The 21,475-nt window shown below is 40.6% G+C and overlaps 1 protein-coding gene across 9 annotated transcripts in view; it reads right to left on the reverse strand.

Moving 5' to 3' along the window:
• RACGAP1 (Rac GTPase activating protein 1) overlaps positions 1 to 17,495 on the reverse strand; it is a 32,079-nt gene extending 14,584 nt beyond the window's left edge. Inside the window, exons 1-3 of one of the 9 annotated variants that reach the window (XM_059682818.1) lie at positions 17,363 to 17,495; positions 8,900 to 8,988; positions 641 to 843 (exon numbers count right to left, since the gene is read on the reverse strand). In XM_059682818.1, the coding sequence (XP_059538801.1) occupies positions 641 to 843; positions 8,900 to 8,984 (288 nt within the window). In that variant the 5' untranslated portion in view covers positions 8,985 to 8,988; positions 17,363 to 17,495. Of the gene's footprint in view, positions 1 to 640; positions 844 to 8,899; positions 8,989 to 16,954; positions 16,975 to 17,263; positions 17,282 to 17,313 lie in introns of those variants that run through there. The other 8 variants (XM_059682822.1, XM_059682819.1, XM_059682820.1 and 5 more) reach the window with 8 other exon arrangements.
• Positions 17,496 to 21,475: the final 3,980 nt, after the last annotated feature.

Raw genomic sequence — 21,475 nt, forward strand, 5'->3', positions numbered from 1 at the left:
TGAATATATCTAGCCCTTTATCTTGAATCAGGAGCAGTTGTGAAGGAAAGGCTTAGAGTTGTCTTACGTGTATCAAAGTACTAGCTATCGATATAAGGCTGAGGATATTCTGGGTGGCATGAGAGATGGCCAATTGTCTTGTGACAGACCAAGTATGCTAGGATTTCCCTGCCCTTCCCCCTAATTATAATTCTTTAAATTCTCACTTGAAATCTATTAAGTAGTAGTTTCGAGTCGAAAAATGGAAAAAAATTTAAATTTCAACCTATGGAGAACAGGATTCCTAAGCTGCAGTTTCAGTTCCAATCACAGGCAAATTGTCAATGGACAGGTTGCTTTAGTTCTTTAATACGGACTAAGAAGTTGGGTATATCTGGCAAGTGGAAGCATTATCAGGCCCTGACAGTGCTCAGTTGGTCAGAGCATCATTCTGATATGCCAAGGTTGTGCATTCAATCCTGGTCAGGGCACATATTAAGAACCAACCAATGAATGCACAAGTGGAACATCAAATCAATGCTTCTCCACCTCACCTCCACTTCTCTCTCTCTAAAATATAAATTTTAAAAAAAATCAAAACATTATCAGATGCTTCCCCCTCCCCCAGTGTCACAGCACTAGCATAGAAAACAATACACACCAGCTTTTCACAGTCAGCCTCAGCTCGCTGCCTCCGTTTGATCTCTACATCCACCTGATTGCGTGCATGCTTCAGCTTAACATCCAGAGCACTACGCTCAGTCTCTGCTTTCATCAGAAGATCCTTATATTTCCCCAGCTCTTGGTCTGTTCTCTGCCACTTTTTACGGAAATCCTCGAAGTCCTTTGCCAACTGGATGAATTCTAAAGAAAGGAGGGAAACTTTAATAATTCAAACACCAAACGCTTGAATTACAAATGCTCTTATAAATGAGTCCTCTGGTTAGTTTTACTCCAAGTACATAATTAAGGGCCCCGCTAAACTATGGACAGCTGAAAACAACCAAGAGCAGATTCTGAATATATGTTCATCACTCTAGATGAGAGCTTTGTGGGGAGCAATTCCTATTTCAGCAGGCCACTTACTCTGGCTTAGCCAGTGGCATCTGCTATGGAATAAGTAACTCATTAGTCACCTGGCTCCAGATGTAACACCAACACTGAAAGCTCCTGAACAGAAGGCAATCAAAGGGGGATACCTTTGGGGCAGCTGTCACGCACCAGGACAGTTACAGCTATAAAACAAAAGCAGCCTCCTTTAGAGTCACTCATTGCTGTGCCAGAGAGATGCTAAACAGCAAATTCAAATGTAACTGTTGTAGTATGCTCCAGTAGATGTAGATTAATATTACGGCTGTCTAGGCCTGCAATTCCATTCAGCTATATAATTATACAAATATTGATTTGAAAGTAAAGAGCCAATTTGCTGTTTAACACTGCCCTGAAGGGTATATAAACATTCCAGTTAGAAAGATACAGGAAGAGAAGACCTACTAGATTGGGGTGGGTCACTGATAGCAGAATGCGTATTCTCTTCAAATGTCTGCAAAGACAGCACCACTTCCAAGGCAGCACTTCCAAGCATGAAAACCCTAGTGGCATTCATTCTCATCATCTCTATTGGCAAAGACTTTTTTTCCACAATGCCTTACTATTTCCAGTTAACCTCAATCTATCTATAAGCATCACTTTTCACCAGTATCAATGGAGGAAGTTTCAAAGGTGTACATCTGTTGGTCAAACTAACCCAGTTTACAGCTGAAACTAGGCCAAATTTACACAAGGAGAGCAGATTTTTAGATAGTAGGAGCACTTTTCCTATTTGAATTTAACTTAAGAGCATAGAAACAATATAGTCTCCTTTTAAAACAATTTTAATAATTTGACTAAATTTCAAACTTACAAATTAAAATTAGGCTACCAATTCAATCTATAGAAATCAAGTCTTACATATAAGGAAACTATAGTTTTTAGCCAACAAAAGATTTTAGCAAAACAAGATAGTATGACCTAGTTACCTTAGACAATGCAAATAACAAAGACCAAATATATATATGTATATATGCATGCATGTATTATTATTATTATTATTACATATAATAATATATATTATTACAATTTAAATAGTTTTAAAAGATGCTGGTTTAGTAAATAGTTTGGAACATTATTAAGGGCTAATTTTCCACCTTAAAGAAAACAACAATATATCCTTTTGTAAATTTAACAATTTCAACACTATAGATTCACAAGGAAGAAAATTAAAAAAGAGCCCAGCCTGTATGGCTCAATAGTTGATCACTGACACAGGAACCAAGAGGTCAATGATTCCCAGGTCAGGGCACATGCCCGAGCTGTGCGCTCGATTCCAAGTAGGAGTGTGTGCAGGAGGCAACTGATCGATGATGTTCCTCTCTCATCAATGTTTCTATCTCTCTAAAAATCAATAAAAACATATTTTAAAAAAACACACACACACAAAAAAAACCCCAAAGCTGGTTCTTAGCCATGTTCACTCTGGTAATCATTAAGTCATACACTTATGATTTGTGTATTTTCCTGATGTATGTAATACTTCAATTTCAAAAAATAAAGAATAAGAAACACACTTTTCAACTATACAGTCTAAAAACTTTCTACCTCCACACTGTGGTCAACTAAATGTTTCTAAATGTAGCTCTACATACACACACAAATATTTAAGAAATTGAAAAACAAATTGAGAACGAAAAGATTTCCATTTGACCTAATTGTGCTGGTTTGTTTATTCTTTGGGATATTCCTTTTTTTTCTTTCTATAATTCTTTATTGTTGAAAGTATTACATACGTCCCCTTTTTTGAGATATTCCTTAATAAGTCTTATTAAATTTAGGTTTTTAGCCCTGGCCAGTGTGGCTCTGTTGTTTGGGTGCTGGTTCAATTCTGGTCGGGACACATGCCCAGGTTGCAAGCTTGATCCCAGGTATGAGGCGTGTGGGAGGCAGCCATGTCAGTGTTTCACTCTCAACATTGATGTTCCTTTCTCCCTCTCCCTATCGCTCTCTCTAAAATCAATTAAAATATTTTTAAAAATAAAAACAATGAAGTGATCAACCAAAGAACTTGTATGCATATATGCGTAACCCATGGACACAGACAACAAGGTGGTAAAGGCCTGGGGTGGGAGGCAGAGCAGACTAGAAGGGATCAATAGGGGAAAAACAGGGGACATATGTAATATTTCCAACAATAAAGATTTAAAAAATTAATAAAAATTAATAAAATAATAAGTAATAAATTCATAAAATTTAGGTCTTAATTCTTGTTCATTGTTAACTGACATACATTGCAGGTCTCATTGCAATGGAACTCCAAATAAAGTATCGATTAATTTCAAGGAAAAAGTTCCAATTTTAATAGTACAAATTATTAAATTACTACTGGGTCAACTTAGTTTGTTAGACCAAAACCATAACATGTGCATACATGACTGATTACTTTTTTTTTAAATCCTCCCCTGAGGACAAGCATAGAGAGAGGAAGGGGTTAGGGGGAGGGGAGGGAGAGAGAGAGAAACATCGATGTGAGAGAAACATCAGCTGCCTTCCCTATACACCCCAAATAAGGGATCAAACCCGCAACCCAGGTATGTGCCCGACCAGGAATCGAACCAGCAACCTTTCCATGCACAGAGCAGTCAACCAACTGAGTCACTCCAGCCAGGCCAAGTTAGGTACAATTCTGTTATAAACTAAGTTTGTTATAAAGGGTCAAAAAGGCCCTTTAGACCACAGACCAGGAAAAATTCTGATGTTGTGAGGAGATCAACAAACATGGCCTTTTCTCCCCCAGTATGTGAATCACAATTCGACTTCATACCAGCCTGTCATGAAGTACACATTCAAATGATTTATGAAATTCAAACTATCTCCTTAAAAAAAACAAGGACATATTAAATTCAATTAACAAAAAGGAGAAAGGAAAAGAGAAATTTCCTTAAAACAAATTGAGGATAATCTTTGATTAATTAAAAAAAAAAAATTAGGGTTTGGTTCATAATTCAGCGAACGGATTAAAGCAATTCAGAAATCTCTTCTCAGTTCACTCTTCTTGGGACCTTCGTTATTGGGCCCTTTATCTTACCTACTGTCCTCAAAGCTGCTGCTTCTTTTTTTAAAAAAAAATATATATATATAGATATATATATTTATTGATTTCAGAGAGGAAGGGAGAGGGAAAAAGAGATAGAAACATCAATGATGAGAAAGAATCAATGATTGGCTGCCTCCGGCATCCCCCCCCCCCCCTTACTGGGGAGAGCCCGCAACCCGGGCATGTGCCCTTTACCGGAATTGAACCCGGGACCCTTTCAGTCCACAGGCCAATGCTCTATCCACTGAGCCAAAGCAATGAGGGCCCTTGAAGCTTCTTAAGGGCAATGACCCCGTGTCTCTTTTGCTCTTTTATCACTAGTGCCTAGCAGTTTGCCTAACACATAGTAGGCATTTAAATATTTATTGAATGAATGAATAAATGAAGAGTTGCTGTTCAGATCAAATTTAAAGTTCAGGGATCCAAGCCCACCTTACCAACCTAATAATAAAGTAATAAATTAATAAGTAATAAATTAATTAAAAAAAACTAAGTTTTTAGAACACACAACACCCTCTTTCCAACTAACCCAGTTTATCCCTGCCCTCAGAACAGACCCATGCTCATTTCTGCCTTCTCACTTGTGGTCAAGCTATGCACTCCAAATGAAATGCCCTACCTATTCTTCTTTATGTACCCATTTTTCTAGTCCCATCTGCTCTTTCGTAATTTGTTTGCTCCACATTAAATTTTTCTCTACTTCCCACAAGCATATTTTCTGATACTTGTATTGTCTTTGTTTCATGAGAAAGAATCCTATCTCTGAAACTTAAATACCATAATCTTCTTGAAGATAGGTACCATATCACATACACTTCAGTATCGCCTACTATACAGAATAGCACAAACCTAGTATAGTATTGGAATACAATAGGCACCTAATAAATACTGTTATATTTATTCCTAATTTACACACCAACAACATCAAAAAATTCAGGCAGCCCTGCTGGTGTGGCTCAGTGGTTGAGCGTCAACCTATGAACTAGGGGGTAACCGTTCGATTCCCCGTCAGAGCACATGCCCGGATTGCACTGCTCAAACCCCAGTGTGGGGCATGCTGGAGGCAGCCAATCAGTGATTCTCTCTCATCATTGATGTTTCTCACTCTCCTTCTCCCGTCTTCTCTGAAATCAATAAACATATTTAAAAAAAAAAAAAAAAAAGAATTCAGACAGTTCATAATAAAATAAAGATAAAAATCATGGTGACTGGGGAAAACAAAGATAACAAAATACCTAGGCCAGTGGCCGGCAAACTCATTAGTCAACAGAGCCAAATATCAACAGTACAACGATTGAAATTTCTTTTGAGAGCCAAATTTTTTAAACTTAAACTATATAGGTAGGTACACTGTTATTAACTTAATTAGGGTACTCCTAAGGCTTAGGAAGAGCCACACTCAAGGGGCCAAAGAGCCGCATGTGGCTCGCGAGCCACAGTTTGTTGTCCATGGACCTAGGCCATTAAAGTAATTTTATTTGAATATTAACCTTCACTCTGATCTTTCAATAACCTTGGACTTAGCTTTAAAAAAAAAAAAGGTGCCGAAAACGGTTTGGCTCAGTGGATAGAGCGTCGGCCTGCGGACTGAAAGGTCCCAGGTTCGATTCCGGTCAAGGGCATGTACCTGGGTTGCGGGCACATCCCCAGTAGGAGATGTGCAGGAGGCGGCTGATTGATGTTTCTCTCCCATCGATGTTTCTAACTCTCTATCTCTCTCCCTTCCTCTCTGTAAAAAATCAATAAAATATATTTTTTAAAAAAAAGGCTACACAAAAAGGAGAAAGAAGAATGAAGTTATGATGAAACTCAAGAATAAAGAGTTGGGATACCTGGGCATGGGAGGAATTCCTAGTGTCAAAAAAAGGACAGAGACTAGGGTGGTTGGAGAAAAGAGATTCTAGAGTCTAGAAAACACTGATCCACTTTAGTTCCTCAAGAGCCAACATTCCAAGTTAGGGATTTAAGAGGGAGACAAAACATACCTCTATTTTATAACAGAAATCAATGGAAGGTATAAATTTGCTTATAAAATAAGGGTATCTGTAAAAATAAATACCTTGTATATTCTTGGTATAACTACTTCCAAAATATTTTCACAACTAGTATCTCATTTTATCCCCAATCTTCACAGAACTCCCACAAAGACAGACATTTAAATTCATATCTTACAGATAAAGAGACACAGAAATAACTATTAAAAGTCAGCATAGTTATTGAGACTTCAAACCTCAGATTCCTCTCTCTGCCCCCACATCTACCAGCTGCCTCCTCCTAGAGATCTTATTCTCACAATCTCTTCTACCCATTTCCCCTTATTTCCATCTTCACACCATCCCAGTTAGGACTCCCGTTGCCTTTCCTGAGCAATGGCAACCATGTCTTATCATTCTCCCAGCCTCCACCTCTGCCAGGGTAATCTCCCAAAAGTACAGCTCTGAATATGTCACTGCTCCTTACTCCTATTCCCCCTAACCCCACACCCTCTTGCCTCTATTCAGGCTGTTCCCCTGACCCTAAATGCCCTATTTCATCTCTGCCTGTTGGGATCCTACCATACATCTAAGGCTCAACTCAAACCCTACTTTTCTTCATTAAGCCATTTAGTCACCCCTTTCCCTCAACTCAACATGTGCTAGAGGTTGTGATAGGTTCTCGTTAAATATTTGCTGAATGAACCTGAATTTTAAGATCTATTCAATACTCCTCCCCACTAGACTCCAAAGTTATCCATCTTCTGAGATGATGTGATCTCAAAAAGAAGCCTAATTAGTATGCCATCATGGTTACTGAGCTGGTACCAGATGATAGGGTCATGTAACAGCTATTAGAGAGAGAAAATAGATTATTGTTTTGAAAGGCCTGTAAGTGGATAAGAGCTATTAAAAACATCAATCAGCCCTAACCGGTTTGGCTCAGTGTATAGAACGTTGGCCTGCGGACTGGGGGTCCCAGGTTCGATTCTGGTCAAGGGCATGTACCTTGGTTGCAGGCACATCCCCAGTGGGGGGTGTGCAGGAGGCAGCTGATTGATGTTTCTCTCTCATTGATATTTCTAACTCTCTATCCCTCTCTCTTCCTCTCTGTAAAAAAATCAATAAAATATACTTTTAAAAAAACAACATCAATCAAATTGAAGGAAATATTGAGTGGCATAAGCAAGATGCCATTACTAAATACAGTAGGGATTTTTTTTTAAGTTTAAGACATAGTTCTTACATTACTATACACACACACACACACACACACACACACACATACACTAGAGGCCCGGTGCACGGATTCGTGCACTGGTTGGGGCCGTAGCCTGTGGGGATCTGCTCACTGTGGGAGCACTGCTCATCCTGGTCAGCTGAGTGGCTGTAGACCCGCCCTCTGTGCAGCTGCTGAATGAGGAAATTAGTCTGAGCTGATATTTTGGGGTAATGTCTTGGGTAAAGGCATGTTCTGTGTCCTGGAGGAACCTGGAAGAGATCTTTGCACCTGAAAGCCACCCGGTGAATGTCCGTGATGTGTGATGCCAGGTCAGTGACACCAATGGGGATATTCAGAGTTGCCGTGCTTCAGGATCCTCAGCTATCAGGACAGCCTCCCTTGGGGGTCCAAGTCAAGTCCCCTCTTGCCATCCACCTATACCAGCTCCCTGCGCACTTTCTACACCTTAGAGGGCCTGCATGGGAGGTCAGGACAGAATCTGGATTCTCAGATATTTGATAGGTTCACAGACTTGGCCTCACCCAGGGCCTGCTAGTGGCTGCTTCCACTGTGGGAGCACAGCGACCACCAGGGAGTAGCTCCTGTGCTGACCATCTGCCCCCTGCTGGACAGTGCACATTATAGCAACTAGTCAACCGGTTGCTCTGGTTGTTCCACCATTCAGTCGCTGGGTATATATTTTTTTCTTTTTTTTCTTTTTTTTACAGAGAGGAAGGGAGAGGGATAGAGAGTTAGAAACATCAATGAGAGAAACATCGATCAGCTGCCTCCTGCACACCCCCTACTGGGGACATGCCTGCAACCAAGGTACATGCCCTTGACCAGAATCAAACCCAGGGCCCTTCAGTCCGCAGGCCGACGCTCTATCCACTGAGCCAAACCGGTCAGGGCTACATTACTTTTTAGCAATGAGGCTGACTTAAGAGCAACACTTACTAAATTAAGTATCAATAAAAATCTGAAATAGGAGAGGATGGCAACACAAAGAGAACCTGGTATAGCATATTTCCAGATCACTTAAGTCTGTGCTACCAGCCTCACCTTCCTTTCTCACTAATCTGCTTCACAGATGACTGTTTTATTACCACCTCCTTTTTCCCCCTAGCTCTCTACCCAATCTCAATCCTTTATTACTAAACATCAAATACATGAAGTAGGTAAAAGCAGATGAATAATTACTCCAAAAAGGTTATAACATTTTTCTCCTCTTCAATTGAAAATGTTCTTTAGAACACAGGGAAAGCCCAGGATAAAAAATGTAGACAACTACTCTCTAAAGAAAAAAAGCAACATCCTTGAAAATTCAGATTTTGCCCAGTTCATGGTACAAAAATGAAACTGGCAACTACTTAGTGGGAAAAAGGTCTGGATAAAACCCATTAAGAACTACAGAAAAAGTGACCATTTAGAATAAGTGTCCATTAAGCTTTAACTATGGATAAGTGACCATCACTTTCTTTTTAGGAAGCCCAAATAAAAACCAAGTTTCAGATTGGAATGTTCTGTTCAGCTCTGTAGAAAACCCAAGTCTGAAATGCTTTCTCTCTTCACACAGGCCAGCTCAGAATGACTTACGGAGTTCATTTCCTTCACTGAGAATCTCCACCCGGCGTACAAGCTGCTCAAACAGATTCCGCAAATTCAGCATCGTAGTATCCATCTTTCTGCCAAGAAATCAAATATACATTAGGGGTCCTGCCTTCTCCCCCAGACAAAAGATTCAGTCGCAATCCAGTACAGTCATCAGTGACTAACATCTGGTCTCTTCCATTTGTAACTACCATTATAAGAATCACAAGTCAACAATTTGTGTAATCCTTATTATAAAAACAAAGTTGGAATGTTTAATACTCATTTGAAAATTAGAACAGCATTTCAGACCTCTGATTATAATACCCTCTTCCTGCCTACTGCTTTTCCTCCACTCTGCAATCACCACAGAGCTGAGAGGAAAGCAATTAGGGACAAGCATGTCCGTTGATTACTAGGTGACCAAATACAAAATGTGGTTCTTAGTCAAGCATATTGATTAATAACACTTCTACCACTTTAATCCTTCTGGACACTTAAGACCCTCAAGATAACTTAAAGGTTTATTTTTAATTTCATTTTTAGCTAGTACCCCTGTTGCATCTGCCTTTTAAAACGCAGGACATGGTCAGCACATTTCCTACCAACAGCACAGATGACGTCACACAAGTGATTAAGTGGGGAAACCGCCAGCTCAGCAGCACAAGAATTATTTCTGTAATGCAGGGCTCTCTGCTAGACTGCGTGCAGGGACTATGTCTAATAAATTTATACTAAGTATAGGCAAAGGCTTATGTTATACCACATTCTGGCATCAAGGAGACAATACACCACCTTCACAGTTAGAAGGGCAAAGGAAAAATCATTTGCTACTGTGTTCAGTATAGTGAATTTCAGGCTTGGTATTTCCCCCAAAGACCTGCTGATATTACATTAGAAATGGTGTCCTTACTAGCAGTTCTGCTCCAAATAGACTTTAACTGGGAACACTTTGAGAAAATAAGCTCTTCATTTAACAGTCCAGAAAGACATCAACTAGATATTACATAAACTATCAAGAAAATTTTAAAAAATCAAAATTCATATAAAAGCTGAACATCTTAAGAAATACCATTATAGGATTATTCTTATTTTTCATCTAATTACCCCTTCAACATTCTAGTCCAGGTCCTTATTTCATACTCGAAATAAAATTTGAAGAACTCTTTTATGAAGGTTTAGTGATTTTATAATGTTTATAAGATTATGCCATATGCTATGAGGGCAAGAAAGAAAAAGAAAACCACAAAGAACAAAAAAATATATGAAGATATTTTCTATTAAATGCTACAGAATTATTCATTTGTACTTTGTATGATGATTGCGCTAATAGCAAAAAAGCTTTCAATTCCAAGCTTGGATGCAGTATCTACCTGAACTAGGGCTGGAAACCAAGATTTTCAAATGGCAATGTATCTGTTCCAAGCTACATGATCACAACTAGCTGCTAAGCAACCAGACCAACAAATTTATTACAAAGATCTTTCTCTAAACTAAGAACAAAACTAAAATAATAGCATTGAAACTGGCAGGAAGATAACGGAAGTCATGAAGAAGCCCATGGATTTAACAATATGACAAAACAGGCAAATACATTCAAATGCTACGGGAAAGAAGCAAGAATAGGGCATTCAGGACCCTACTCAAATGATTTCCTTTGGCTCCCTGTAAAAATGGAAGATACTGGTCACTTTTAATATGGGATATTGATTTCTATCATTTCAGCATTCATCTGTATATTCTGGGACTATAAGCTCAGCACCTAGGAAAACTGACCAAAAATGCAAAAAAGGCATATTTCACAGTTCAACTAGGGTACTAAAAACTGATTGTTAAAAAAAAATTTTTTCAGTAAGTTTTTATGTCTTAAATGACAATACAATAACCTGATCTTTTGCTCCTTTATAAGAAATCCTCACATTTTCTCAAGTTCCTCTAGTCCATTATTCTTCTTTCCTATTTTTTTATGCATATCACTTCCTAGAGCAAGGGTTTAGAGGAGGTACTCTCTTGAAAACACAAGCTAATTCCTGAAAAGTCTAAGGACACAGAGAACCTACCTGGGGACATCTCCTCATCATGAGTAACTGTTATCTCATAAAACTACCTCAGCCTACTGTTCTCCTAATACGATGCCTAGTGCCTAGGTACAGTGGTTGGCAAACCGCGGCTCGCAAGTCACATGCAGCTCTTTGGCCCCTTGAGTGTGGCTCTTCCACAAAATACCACGTGCGGGCGCACACGTAGAGTGCAATTGAAACTTCGTGGCCCAGGCGCAGAAGTCGGTTTTCGGCCTGGGCGAGTCTATTTTGAAGAAGTGGTGTTAGAAGAAGTGGGGGGTGTTGGTCGTTCGGGCAACGGGAGACGGAGACACGGCGCAAGCTGCCGGGGATGGGGGGGGGGGGGGGGGGGAGGCGCGCCCGATTCATGCACGAGCTGAGGATGGGAGAGTCGGAAGGGGTCGACCTAAGCTAACGTACCTCAATCAGACTGAGGACGTTTTTAGCAAAGGCCAGCTTAGGAGTACCCTAATTAAGTTAATAACAATGTACCTACCTATATAGTTTAAGTTTAAAAAATTAGGCTCTCAAAAGAAATTTCAATTGTTGTACTGTTGATATTTGGCTCTGCTGACTAATGAGTTTGCCGACCACTGGCCTAGGAAATAGTTGTTTAACCGTACTTCCAGTGCTGTATTGTAAAACAGCAGAGGTAACCCTAACTCTGTCGGACCATCATAGTCTCTAGATTTAGAATTTTAGTTTTACAAATAGTTTGATTATGGATTTTTCTCTATTCTTCCCTCTCAACACCAGACGTTCCTTTAGTTCAATCCTCCAACCTCTCAAAAAATGTATCGAACTATTCCACTTTAATCATTACATCTCTACAGGCTACTCATTCATTTATCTCACCAGCCCTACCCTCTCTCCTAATGCCAACTCAGCTACTCTCAATTTGTTTGGGATGCCCCAGATGCTGGGCTTGATTCTGAGATATTATTCAATCTTATCCCCTCATATACATAAAGTAAAAAAAGTTACATTACAGTAAGCTAAGATTATTGAAGAAAAAAATGTATAAATTTACTGTAGCCCCATGCTTATAAAGTCTACAGTAGTGTATAGTAATGTCCTAAGCCCTCACATTCACCCACTCACTGACTCACCCAGAGCAACTTCCAGTTTTGCGAGCTCCATTCATGGTAAGTGCCCTATGTGGGTGTACCATTTTTATCTTTTACACCACACTTTTTTTTTTTAATATATTTTTATTGATTTTTTACAGAGAGGAAGGGAGAGAGATAGAGAGTTAGAAACATCGATGAGAGAGAAACATCGATCAGCTGCCTCCTGCACATCTCCTATTGGGGATGTGCCTGCAACCCAAGTACATGCCCTTGACCGGAATCGAACCTGGGACCTTTCAGTCTGCAGGTCGACGCTCTATCCACTGAGCCAAACTGGCTTTGGCATTACACCACACTTTTACTGTAACTTTTCTGTTTAGATATACAAATATTTACCATTGTGTTACAACTGCCTATAGTATTCAGTACAGTACCATGAGATATAGGCTTGACTTTATTATCAATTACCCTATCCACTGACCTACCCTATCCTATTGACTCCCAATTTTGATTCCTTATTTTCATCATTCTCCCAGTCACTCAGTTCCAAATCTCAGAATCACCTAAAGTTAGTTCATTCCTTATAAGTATAATCACCAAATCTGTGCATTCTTCTCTCCTGTGTATTATAACCGTCCCATCACATGCTGGTCATCATCACTCACTTCACCTGATCTTTCCCCCGCTGCTTTACTTAATTGGCACGCAGACACATATACCTTGCACTTTAGCATGTATGTCCCGTCCCAGGTAAACTGTAAATTCAAGAACAGAAACCTTACATTTGGCACTATTGTACATACACTCAGTATTTAAAAATATTTGACAAAAGTCAGAGAACACACACACACATACATATACATCCAGTCATCACTCTATTGTCAAAAGAATTTCCATTCCACGTGAACATCAAAGTAGAACATCCATTCTACGTATAATATAGATTTTTTTTTTTAATGTTAAAAGTGGGCAGGGCAGAGCCCTGGAATAAAGTTGTAGTTCTTCTATTTACCAGTAGTATAACTTTGGGTGAGTCACTTAATTTCTGAGACATATCTATAAATAGGAACAATAATACTTGTCCTAGTTACCTCACAGAATATTATCAATTAATGTTGTTAAAAGTTTTATAATGTATAGCCCAGGCAGTGTGGCTCAATGGTTGAGCCTCAACCTATGAACCAGGAGGTCAGGGCACATGCCCAGGTTACGGGCTGGATCCCCAGTGGGAGGCCTGCAGGAGGCAGCTGATCAATGATTCTCTTTCATTATTGATGTTTCTATCTCCTCTCCCTCTCCCTTTCTCTCTGAAATCAATAAAAAATAAAAGTTAAAAATACAGGGTATTATTATCGTACATATGAAATTTTTGTTTTTGCTTTGGTCTGACAGTTATTTACACTATAGAACAGTGATTACAAAATCATAGCTGGACCCCAGACCAAGAAGTATGGGAGATAGCAAAATCTGACCAGTTCTAGGCTCGTTTTTAAACAAGCTGTTCTAAATGAGGCTTATAGTGTACAAGAGTTTTTCCTCTAACATAGGTTTATTTAGGATAATAAAAAAAAAAACAGCACTAGGAAAATCTAATTCTCTTTTCTTTAGACACTAGGGGACCATCATTCATTTTTACTAAGTTCTATAGAAGTGACTCTCAGGAATTAAAAACTTTTATAGAGGACTAAATATCTTTTTGCATCAGTTCTACGTAACTATGATATCGTAGCCAAATTGTAACTCAAAAAGTTAAAAATTACTCATCCTATTCAATGTCCATTGAAAATGGCTTTAATTTTCCTCCCGGGTCACATTTTTACCCTTATGAGTACTTCTTTATTTCTCCCCTTTTATTATGTAGTTCCATAGCTAGGAGATACACGAATGTGAAAGGAAACAAAAACAATGTCATATTGTAGTACATTGCTTTGCAGCTGTAAAACAGCTGTCACTTTTCACTACAGAGGCAGCTGCCTTTTGGGAAAGCCGAAATGATCCCTGTGTGGAGCAAGGAAATCAGTGTGTAGAGCACTTTAAGCAAAAAGGTGCTAGAAAATCTCAGCTGTTATTGATGAGAAGCCCCAGAGGTGGAGAAGTCACTGCTACAGATTCCCAATCTGTGAGTATCCCTAAGGGAGCAATTGTGCATCACCGGGAAAGAGTCTCAGCTTGATGTGATTGCTCTGAGTCCCCAATTTAATTTCAATCACCCAGCCAAGAGACAGACATCGTCTGTCCTTCAGAATAACAGACTACTACAGATCTTTACTGCAGCGTATCCTGGGGAAAGGCTCTGTCCTCTTCTTCCTCCCCCTACAAATAACATTATTAAGAGACCTATACATCATGTGTTTTAGATGCATCAAGGGTGTTAAATATTGTAAGACAAAGCAATGGAAGATTGCCTGAATTTTTCAGGAAGAGTTTTAATGAAAAACATTCTCACAAACATTACTAAATCTGGAGATCCAAGAAATCAACAATATAGGTTCTCTGCTGCCAAGGAAAACCATTCCCCCAGAGTCTCAATACTATAGAATCCTTTTATATGAAAGCATTTCTTTTCCCCAAATATCCAGTATCTGCTTCACCACATCAAAAGCCTCTATACAGCCCGGCCCGTGTGGCTCAGTGGTTGAGCGTCAACCTATGAACCAGGAGGTCACGGTTCGATTCCCAGTCAGGGCACATGCCCAGGTTGCAGGCTCGATCCCCAGTGGGGGGCCTGCAGGAGGCAGCCCATCAGTGATTTTCTCTCATCACTGATATTTCTCTCCCCCCCCCCCCTTTCTCTCTGAAATCAATTAAAAAAAATATTTTCAAAAACCCTCTATACAACTGGCAGGCAGAAGGAATATCTTGAAAACAAATGTTTTTATGAGCAAATCAATTGCACAAAGAGTAAATAGACCATCCTCAGGCCAACATGAATGAAAACCAAAGAAAGGGACAAGCTGAATTATTTTTCAGAAAATTATTACCAGTTCAATACATTAAGTTCTCCTTTTTTCTTCTGTGAATTCCCTTTATGAAGTGCTCCATTCTTCAACATCTAGTATAAGTCTTATCAATCCACCAAAGCATTCCCTAACCATTTCAGTCCAAAATGATCTCTTCTTTATCTACAATATTTATTTAGCAAATATAAAACTCTGCCTCATATTGATTTTCTATGTTCAAAAAAATTTTAATTTTTAATAGTGAAACTAAAGCCTCACCACCCTAAGTAACTATATGTACCTCCTTATCTAATCTTTGCCCATTATGCTCAAATTTATTTCATAAAAATTACAATCACAGATTGTACATAATTTTGTGTTTTGCTTTTTTTCTATCATGTTCCAAAAAGTTGATGAACAATTATTTGTTTAGCCGTTCTCTTCTTTGGACATTTAGGTAATTTCCAGTTTTCAGTTACATCTGCCTGGAACTTCTTGCAGTCACTCCCTTACCTCCTTCAAGTGTTTATTCAAACATCATTTTCTCAGTGAGGTCTTTCCTAGCCACCCTATTTTATTCCTCACCCAAAGATATGTTTTCTTAACTGATTTTTTTAAAAAATATGTTTTTTATTGATTTCAGAGAGAGGAAGGGAGAGAGAGAATCATCAATGATGAGTGAGAATTATTGACCGGCTGCCTCCTGCATCCCCCCCTACTAGGGATCGCCCGCAATCCTGGCATGTGCCCTGCCCAGGAATCTGATGGTGAGTTCCTGGTTCATAGGTCAACACTCAGTTAAGCAGCTGGGCTTAATTGATTTTGATCGGTTGCCTCCTGTATGCACAACTAGGGATGGAACCCGCAATCTAGGTATGTGCCCTGACCGGGAATCAAACCCACAACCTTCTGGTGTTTGGAAGACACTCCAACCAATTAAACCACACGGCCAGGCTAGCCACCCTATTTTAAACTGCAGGCTTTTAAACTCCAACACTTTTCTGCTTTATTTTGCTCCAAAGCACTTACCTCCATCTAACAACATACATATTAACTTATTTATCTGGTTTATTGTCTGTCTCCCCAATAGTTTAAGTTCCAAGAAAGCAGAGATTTTTGTCTGTTTTGTTCATGGTGGAGCCCCTGGTGTCCAGAACAGTACCTGACACTTGGCAAATGATTAATAAATATTCATTGAAGGAATGACTTGACTATCCCATGGACAGTGCTTTTCTCCAGGTGGCCGTGTTGCTTAGATTTCCAAGGATGGGATTACTATAACAGAGTAAAAACCTCTTGTGGCTCTTGATAATGTTGCCAAAATGTTTTCTAAAAGGGCTGTACCAATTAATGTACCTTCAACAGTGTACCAGCCTACTAGATCCACCACTCAGTTATCTGTTTAGGTTCTATCACCCCCAAGTAAACTGCAAGCCCTTTAAAACCAAGTAAGATTGTCTTGTACTTATTGCACTTCATATTGTTAAGCTATAGGAAAGGCGCCTTCTCAGTAAAGAGAACGATAATGACATTTCTTTTAAAAAAAAAAAAAAAAAGGCTTATCTTCCCACCCACCCCACCTTCCTTCCACCTACGAATGAAATCCTATAGAGCAGTGTTTCTCAACCTTCCTAATGCCGCGACCCTTTAATACAGTTCCTCATGTGGTGGTGACCCCCAACCATACAATTATTTTCGTTGCTACTTCGTAACTGTAATTCTGCTACTATTATGAATCGTAATGTAAATATCTGATATGCAGGATGTATTTTCATTGTTACACATTGAACATAATTAAAGCATAGTGATTAATCACAAAAACAATATGTAATTATATATGTGTTTTCTGATGGTCTTAGGCGACCCCTGTGAAAGGGTCCTTCGACCCCCAGGTTGAGAACCGCTGCTCTAGAGAGAAAGGCCCGGCCTCCTGGTTACTGAGCCTAAGAGGCAGGGTGGGCAGGGCCGGCAGTCACTGCGCGGCCGGCTCACCTAGGCCGCCCTCGGGAAGGCTCTCCCCGCTCAGCGCCGCGGCCTCTCACACACCAGGGTCTCTCCCTCGGAAAGGATGGGGGTGCCACCCCCAAAACTCCCAAACTCTTATCTAAGGGACAGCCACACCCTCGAGGTGGCCCTTGCCTGGTTCAAGCCACCGCCTGGACAAAAAGACGCCTCGGCTGTCTACAGAGCGCGGCGCAGGAGCGAAGTCTACCGCGCCTCCCAGCCGCCACCCCTTCAGGCCGCTCCTGCTCCCGCCCGGCCGGAGTCCCAGTGCAGGGGCTGTGGGTGCCGGCCTCTCACCGGCACCGGCGGGGGCCACGGCTCGCCACTTCCGACGCCCTCCCTCCTACCGCAAATCCAGCGCCACACCGACCTCTCCTCGCAGCCCCCAGAGCCCACCTGGCCGGGTCTCTGGGCCGCACCAGGGTCGCCTTCCGCTTCCCTCTGCGCCGCACCCAACGGCAGAGCAGCTCCGCGCCGCCGGCTCTAGTTTGAAATGCCCCACCAACCAATCACAGAGAAATTCATTCCTCCCGCGCTGGCTCGCTACGCTGCGACGCATGCGCAGCAGGGCCGCGGAGGGGGCGGGGACAGATGTAAGCATGCGCATTCTCATAGAGAGAAGCCAACGGCAGCCATTTTTACTAAGGTCAACAGTTTTAGTTTTCTCCCTTCTGCACCCCATGCCCCGCCGCTCCCCTCCCCCGCCCAAGCCTCTCCTGAAGCCATTTAGGACACCATGTTGACTAAGGGCAAGTGATAGTTACTGAGTACAAATTTTTTTAAATAATTTTTTTATTGATTTCAGAGAGGAAGGGAAAAGGAGAGAGCAACAGAAACATCAATGATGAGAAAGAATCATTGATCGGCTGCCCCCACCCTGGGGGTTGAGCCCGTAACCCGGGCATGTGCCCTGACTGGGAACCAAACCGTGACCTCCTGGTTCACAGGTGGAAGCTCAACCACTGAGCATGCCGGTGGGGCTACAAAAAAGAATTTTTTAATCTTTATTGTTGAAAGTATTACATATGTCCCCTCCCCCCCATTGACCCCTTCTAGCCCACCTCTGCTCCCCACCCTCCCACCCCCCGCCCCCCTTGAGTACAAATTCTTGGCCTCACTGTTTACTCCAGGCAGGGACAGGGTTTTTAGAAACTAGCAATTTAGTGTTGGGTCTGGCTGTTGAAGAGGAAGAAATCTGGAAGGCAATAGAACAGCAGTCATTAGCAACCATATTTATTGATCTGTATAATGCCTTCATTTCTTGATATATTTATACAGGTTTTAATTTGACACCCATTTATTAAGTGTACCAAGTTCATAATGAGCACTCTACTAGCAAGGAATTGGGAAAATAAAGATGATATGATCACTGCTTTCCAGTAACCACCAATGAAGGAGACAGCTCAGGTAAACATAAATATATACAAAGTGAAAGTGCTATAATTCCATTTAATAAATGTTCATTTTGAAATTGGCATTGGGCTAGTATGGGGCTCTCATACTTTCTTTACTTCCATGACCCATGGTAAGAAATACATTTTTACATTGCCACCAAGTATCACAGAACTCTGCTTATCCTGTACTCTGAACTTTTCTATTCTCTTTTCCCCTCCCATTTTAGTTGTCCCTACTTCATTGAATTTATTAGTCAATATGATTGGCTACCCACAATTTGAAAAAATACTGGTTACAGCTTAGAAAAAGCAGTGTGCTTTAATGGAAAGATTATAGATTTTATAACCAGAAAGCTTGATTCCATTTAAACAAATACTGATGGAGCACTTTTGTGTGGCAAGCATGCCACTGAACCATCTACATTATCACTCTTTCCCCCTTCTGTACTTCACTTTCTGCAACTATAAAACAGAAATAATAGTACCATCCCTATCTCACAGGTGTATTCCCAGATAAAACAAGAGACTATATAAAACATAACTGAAGCCTTATTTGGTTTGGCTCAGTGGATAGAGCATCAGCCTGCAGACTGAAGCGTCCCAGGTTCAATTCCGGTCAAGGGCACATGCCTGGGTTTCAGGCTCGATCCCCAGTAGGAGGCGTGCAGGAAGCAGCTGATCAATGACTCCCTCTCATCATTGATGTTTCTATTTCTCTCTCCTTCTCCTTTTCTCTCTGAAATCAATAAAAATACATTTAAAAAACATAAAGTTTATACTTTGTAAATTGCAATACAGATTGTTATTGCTATTATTAGGAATGAGATGAAGAAAAGAAAATATTAACTGTACATATATTATCCCATTTAAACTTCCCAACAACCCTTTCAGGTCAGAAGCACTCAATTGCATTAGCCTGTGTCTCCTTAGATACCTATAGTAATGCAATGAAATAAGCACTCGGATTGAATTGTGTAAAGTGCTTTAGAAGCACAGATGAGGAAGCATTTAATCCTATCTTGGAAGTGGGAGTGTTAGAAAAGCCTACAGAGACTTGATATCTGAGCTGGTCCTGATGTGTGGATAGGAATTTACCAGATAGAAAGAGGTGGCAAATTCCTGGCAACAGGGAAGATCGTGTCACCTCTCAGGAATAAGTCACGTGTATATTTAATAAATACACAAGCAGCCCTGGCCTGTTTTCTCAGTGGTTAGAGCATTTGCCAGAGGACCAAAGGGTCTGGGGTTCGATTCCCGGTTAAGGGCACATACCTGGGTTACAGGTTTGATCGCCAGCCCCAGTCAGGGAAACCAACTGATGTGTGTGTCTCTCTCTCACATCAATGTTTCTCCCCACCCCCCCCCCACCCCACGCCCCCTTCCACTCTCTCTAAAAATCAATGGAGCCCTAGCTGGTTTGGCTCAGTGGATAGTGCATCAGCCTGTGGACTCGCAGGTTCGATTCTTGTCAAGGGCACATGCCTGGGTTGCGGGCTCAATCCCAGGTAGGGGTTGTGCAGGAGGTAGCCGATCAATGGTTCTCTCTCATCATTGATGTTTCTATCTCTCTATCCCTCTCCCTTCCTCTCTGAAATCAATAAAATACATTTTTAAAAATATCCTCGGGTAAGGATTAACAAATAAATGAAACAATTATACAAGCAAACAATTTATGAAGGTTTAGGGCTATGAAGGGACATTTAGCTCAATATGCAGGTGACAAGCAAAATAAGCCAATCAGAGAAAGATAAGTATCACATGATCTTACTCATATATGGATTTTAATGAACAAAATAAACTGATGGACAAAATAGATCCAGAGACATAGAAGCATGAAACAGACTGACGAATTTCAGAGGGAAGTTGGGTGTGGGGGGTGTGAGAGGGAGTGATTAACTGGGGAACTTATATGCTTATATGCATAGCCCATGAACACAGACAATAGAGTGGTGAAGGACTGGGAGGGGCAGGTCCAGGGTGGAGGAGATCAATGGGAAAAACAACAACCACAAACAAACAAAGGGGACATCTAGCATCAATATGGAATAAACCCAAGTGCTCATCAATAGATTAGTGGATTAAAAAAAGTTGTGATACATAGTGGACCGAGGGTAGTTGCATATGTTGAAGGATGCAGCCTGCTGAATTCATGTTTTTTGCAAGATTGAAGTCATGACAAGTTTAGAAACTGTCACCCAATTCCATTTCACTGGTATCAAAAAAATATTTCAACTCTTATACTCTCACAGATAGAACGAATTGTATGCTGGCCACACATAGAGGCATTGCTTTGCCGGTTTTATCTTCAAGTTAAGGTCTAAATTAACTCCAGCTATGAAAATAGCGTAACCAGATTCTAAACTGCACCTCATCTGTTAATTTTCCCATGCTAATGGCAACTCATGTGATATTCAATTTGTATAATAAATTATGAACATGGTAAAAAAAAAAGTTGTGGTACATATATACAATGGAATATTACTTGACCATAAAAAGAATGAAATCTTACCATTTGCAATAGCCTGGATGGACCCTAGAGGGTATTATGCTAATTAAATACATCAGTCAGAGAAAGACAAACACCATATGATTTCACTTATATGTACAATTTAAAGAACAATATAAACTGACAAACAAAATAGAACCAGAGGCATGGATACATGGTACAGACTGACAGTTGTCACAGGGGAGGGTTGAGTGGGGGACTGAATGAAAGAAGGTGAAGAAAATAGCCAAAGAACATATATGCATAGCCTATGGACACAGACAACGGAGTGGTGAAGGCCAGAGGGAGGGGAGGGGGTCTGAGTTGAGGTGGGCAAAGTGGGAAAGTGGAGGGCATCTGTAATAGTGTCAATAATTAAAACAAATAGAGGAGAGCCTTGCCCAGTATGGCTTAGTTGGTTGGGGATAGTCCAGTGTACCAAAAGGCTGCCAGTTCAATTCCCATTCAGGGCACATGCCCAGGTTGTGGGCTTGATCCCTGATAGCGGGTGTGCAGGAGGCAGCCTGTCGATGTTTTGCTCTCACATCAATGTTTCTCTCTCTTTCTCTCTCTCTCCCCCCTTCCCTCTCCCTCTGAAAAAAAATCAATAAAAACAAAGTTTTTAAAAAA

Source organism: Myotis daubentonii, chromosome 2, assembly GCF_963259705.1.
Source record: "Myotis daubentonii chromosome 2, mMyoDau2.1, whole genome shotgun sequence".
In the NCBI taxonomy this organism is placed as follows: domain Eukaryota; kingdom Metazoa; phylum Chordata; class Mammalia; order Chiroptera; family Vespertilionidae; genus Myotis; species Myotis daubentonii.